The following is a 3,919-nucleotide window of genomic DNA, read 5'->3' as shown; positions in this document are numbered from 1 at the left end:
CATGTGACCTTGGTTTGTTCCTTTTTGTCTCCTTGTGAAATGTTACTTTTGATCACATCTAGCACGTTTAGCAAGGCACTTAACCCTTAACCTGCTCCAAGGGGTGCTGCTTCCAGCATCTGAGGTGTGTGTCGTGCTAGGGAGGTTGGGAATTCGAAAAACGGACAGCAAAAAAAAAGTTGTAAGTTAATCAACCTGTCAATCAGACATTAGTACCCATCGAAACACAATTGTACATAAACAAAGACCATGAGGTTGCTGGACCTAGAACTCACCCTTATTCAAAACACAGTCATTCAATGGCTTAATAGATGATACACACCCACAATCACATGTTCTGAAAGTGTGTGCGCGCGTCCCCTCTGGCGTGTCAGTCAACACAAAAAGGCCAGTGTCACCCAGACCCAATCCCCTGCCCTGCACACACCGGGTCCATTGTCAGCACATCTGTCCATTGAAGTGATGTAATGGTCTGGTACTAGGAGGGAAGAGGCGTACAGACACCATGGCATTAAGAATAGACAGGCGTGACAGAGTGCGCTAGCATCATCACCTTATCAGTGGAATAACAACCTTAAATCAACATGGTAAGAGCAATGCTGTTAAGTTTTTTTTGTGTGCTGAGGCATTTTGTTAACAGGATATGCACTTTACTATAGTATATGATGTATTTATTACTATTTATTATTTTCACAATGACCGTAGTAGTGGCATGCTTTGCCATTCTGATATGTGTTTGTTGTGGTAGATAACTGTCAGGCTCATACTCCTACTGGGTATCGTGGGTGTCACCTCAGCCAATGAAGGTATGTTTTGGTTGGTAGGCTATGGAATATAGGGAAAAAAATGTATACGATTATTTCTTTGTGATTATTTATTTGCGTAACTATTTTTGGTAAAATCCCAAATGGTCAGTCCTTTAGCTCATATGTGTGCATACCTCAATTTAAAAAAATCTCTAACTCATGTTTTTACATTTTGCACATCTTTGAGGAAGTCATATTCAGATTGCTCTCATGCCACACTGGTTTTATATTGTTGTGACGGCAGTACAACATCTAGTGACCGTCAAGTGGTTTGGACCTCTTGGTTTAACGATTTAAAGTGCTGGGCTGACAGTCACAGGAACCCGGGTTCAAGTCCCATTCAGACTACACCATTAATGTGCTACAATACTGTTGTCATATTCTCCAGTAACTGCTCTAATAGACAGTTGATGTTGTTTGTGGTGGTGTTTACAGTTGGCCTGGGCGGAAAGGTGCTGGTCTTCCCGTATGAGACGGACTTCAGCTTCGTGGCGCTCATCCCCCAAAAGGAGATGGGCCTGCGGGCGTTCACGCTGTGCATGCGCGTGGCCACCGAGCTGGAGGGCGAGCGGCAGATCATCCTGTTCGCCTACCGCACGCCCGACTACGACGAGCTTAACGTGTGGCGCGAGAAAGACGGCCGCATCGCCTTCTACCTGAGTGGCGACGGCGCCTTCTTCCACCTGCCGCCCATCACCACATTCAGAACGAGTCTCTGCCTCACCTGGGAGTCCCGTACCGGGCTGGCCGCCTTCTGGGTGGACGGCCGCCGCAGCACCTACCAGGTGTACAAGCCGGGCCATACCATCCGGCCCAAGGGGACCGTTCTCCTTGGGCAAGACCCGGACAAACACCTGGGAGACCTGGAGGCAGTGCAGAGCTTTGTGGGGGAAGTGACCGACCTCAACATGTGGGACTATGTGCTGCCCAGAAGCCAGATCCAAGCCCTGCATTACGAACATAAGATCACCAAAGGAAACATCTTTGACTGGGCCACCATCGAGTACCAGCTGAACGGGAATGTGATGGTGGTGGATGATGACTGACTCGGAGTGGAGTCGCGAGCGAACGTGGATGTGACCCGTTTGTGTGTCTGTGCTGGCCTGCTACTGACCTTTTTTAATTAGTTTGGTCTTCTCGATCTAGTCACTTGCATGCCTTATGTAGTCAATTAACTATGTTCACTCACAAAATACCAGTTGTTCATAAGAAAAGATGGACATTTTGTGATGTTTAAAAAGTCTATGCAGAAATGTCAAACCCAGTTGATTCCAAAAGGTCCTTTCTTTTTATAACTAACTATTTAGGATAGATATGATATTTCCACTCACCTAATGCATAGACGGTGAGATTAACCATATTTTATTAGCATTCCAGCAGTTATGTTAATTCATGAAGCAAGATGTGAAAATGTGGTATACACTTGTCTCGTGGCTGGTGAGCACTATTTTCAAAGGAATGTACCAGATTTAACCACAAGGTGGCAGTATATACTTGTTTCTTTAATCAGTGAGCTCCAAATAATACATTTCATGATAATGCGGGGTGTTATTTTTTTATTTAACTAGGCAAGTCAGTTAAGAACAGATTCTTATTTACAATGACGGCCGACACCGCCTCCCAATCACGGCCGGTTGTGATACAGCCTGGATTCGAACCAGGGTGCCTGTAGTGACGCCTCTAGCACGGAGATGCTGTACCTCGGACCGCTGCACCACTCGGGAGCCCAAATGGTGTGACATTCCTGTGCTCAAGATTTCAATTGCTTTTGTTCCCGCTAATGGCTAAATTGAAACTGTTTACATTGGACCTGCAACGTTAAAATCATTGATTTTATTCTTGAAAGTTAACCATGTTACCACTATTTTGACAATTGTTTATGGAAAACAGGATGAGTGAAAGGTGAATGAAAGCTGAAAGAGAAGGATGATTCATTATTTCTATACTTGATCATTTAACTGCGCTTTGGGACAAACCGCGATTGTGATGTTTAAAAGCGATTGCCATAATGTTGCCTTTGGTTATCACACTCCCTCTCATAAATGTTCAATGTTTAAACTGATGTAAGAATGCTTTTTGGGTCTGAAATCAGATCTTGGCATGTGCATAACTAAAAGTGTGTGTTTATTAAAGAGAAAATAGGTCTTTGAACTTTTTGAGCATCCACTTTTGTATTCTACCTACAATTGCTGGTGAGACCTTCACAAGGTAAAGTAGTGGTGGTATATTGTGCCATTGTTTAATTGTTCTAAAATGAAATGGCCATTTGTCCACGTGTAATAACCTATATGTTGTGAATGATATTTTGCACTTTAAAAGAAACAACACCACATGAACAGTATAGACATTTGTTCACTGAGCCAATAATGAAGTGTAGGCTGCAGTCCTGATAATATTGACCCTTGAAAGAACCCACTTAGGCACAGGCGTCAATTCAACGTATATTCCATGTTGGTTCAACGTCATTTCATTGAAAAGACGTTGATTCAACCAGTGTGGGGAAGCATGTGTCAAGGATCTGTGCTGACTTAGTAGCAGCTATGTGCTGTAGTTAGTAGTTTGCCTGTTGTTCTTCTGTGGCACTATGAACCCGTTCTCTCTTCCCCCTCCATCTTGACCTCCTTGGAGAGGAAGGAGGAGTTTCCAGTGAACATACAGCCTAGGCCCCCCAGAGGGTGGGAAAGTGCGGCGTTCCGAGTTTGTGTGTGTTTATTCGAACCCAATCCCCCCGTCGGCTCTCAGCAGCAGCTAAATAAGGAGGGGAGGGCGAATGAGTTCTGACTGCGGGTCAGCAGCCAAATGTTCCACCTTCTTGAATGTTGCAATGCATCAATCGCGCTGCCCACTCACTGTGTAGTAACACCTTTGTGGACCATCTGCCCAGGCAGGCTCCTCGGCCCTCTGGTTTCAACCACACATCTCTGTTTCTCCTCTCCTCCTTTCTCTCCTCTCGCATCCATGCCCAAGAGGAGTGCTAGCTGCCTTCCAGCCTAGACGCACACACGCACACACAACCCCCCCCATCACACTACACCCCCAACCCATACACACCATATCCTCTTAACTTTTACTTATGGTTGATTAACTTTCAAGTTAAGTCAAGTTTTTGAGAT

The 3,919-nt window shown here is 45.0% G+C and overlaps 1 protein-coding gene across 1 annotated transcript; it reads left to right on the top strand.

Moving 5' to 3' along the window:
* The first annotated feature begins 69 nt into the window (after window positions 1–69).
* On the top strand, window positions 70–2,985 carry crp1 (C-reactive protein 1). The gene is made up of 3 exons (XM_029629458.2): window positions 70–587; window positions 749–806; window positions 1,242–2,985. The coding sequence occupies exons 1-3, from the start codon at window positions 585–587 to the stop codon at window positions 1,850–1,852; spliced, it is 672 nt and encodes a 223-aa protein (XP_029485318.1). The 5' UTR covers window positions 70–584; the 3' UTR covers window positions 1,853–2,985.
* The last annotated feature ends 934 nt before the right edge of the window (window positions 2,986–3,919 follow it).

The sequence above is a fragment of the Oncorhynchus nerka genome, linkage group LG23 (genome assembly GCF_034236695.1).
Source record: "Oncorhynchus nerka isolate Pitt River linkage group LG23, Oner_Uvic_2.0, whole genome shotgun sequence".
Classification (NCBI taxonomy): domain Eukaryota; kingdom Metazoa; phylum Chordata; class Actinopteri; order Salmoniformes; family Salmonidae; genus Oncorhynchus; species Oncorhynchus nerka.
Note: the sequence above shows the minus strand (reverse complement) of the source record. Positions and strands in the feature narration are given on the sequence as shown.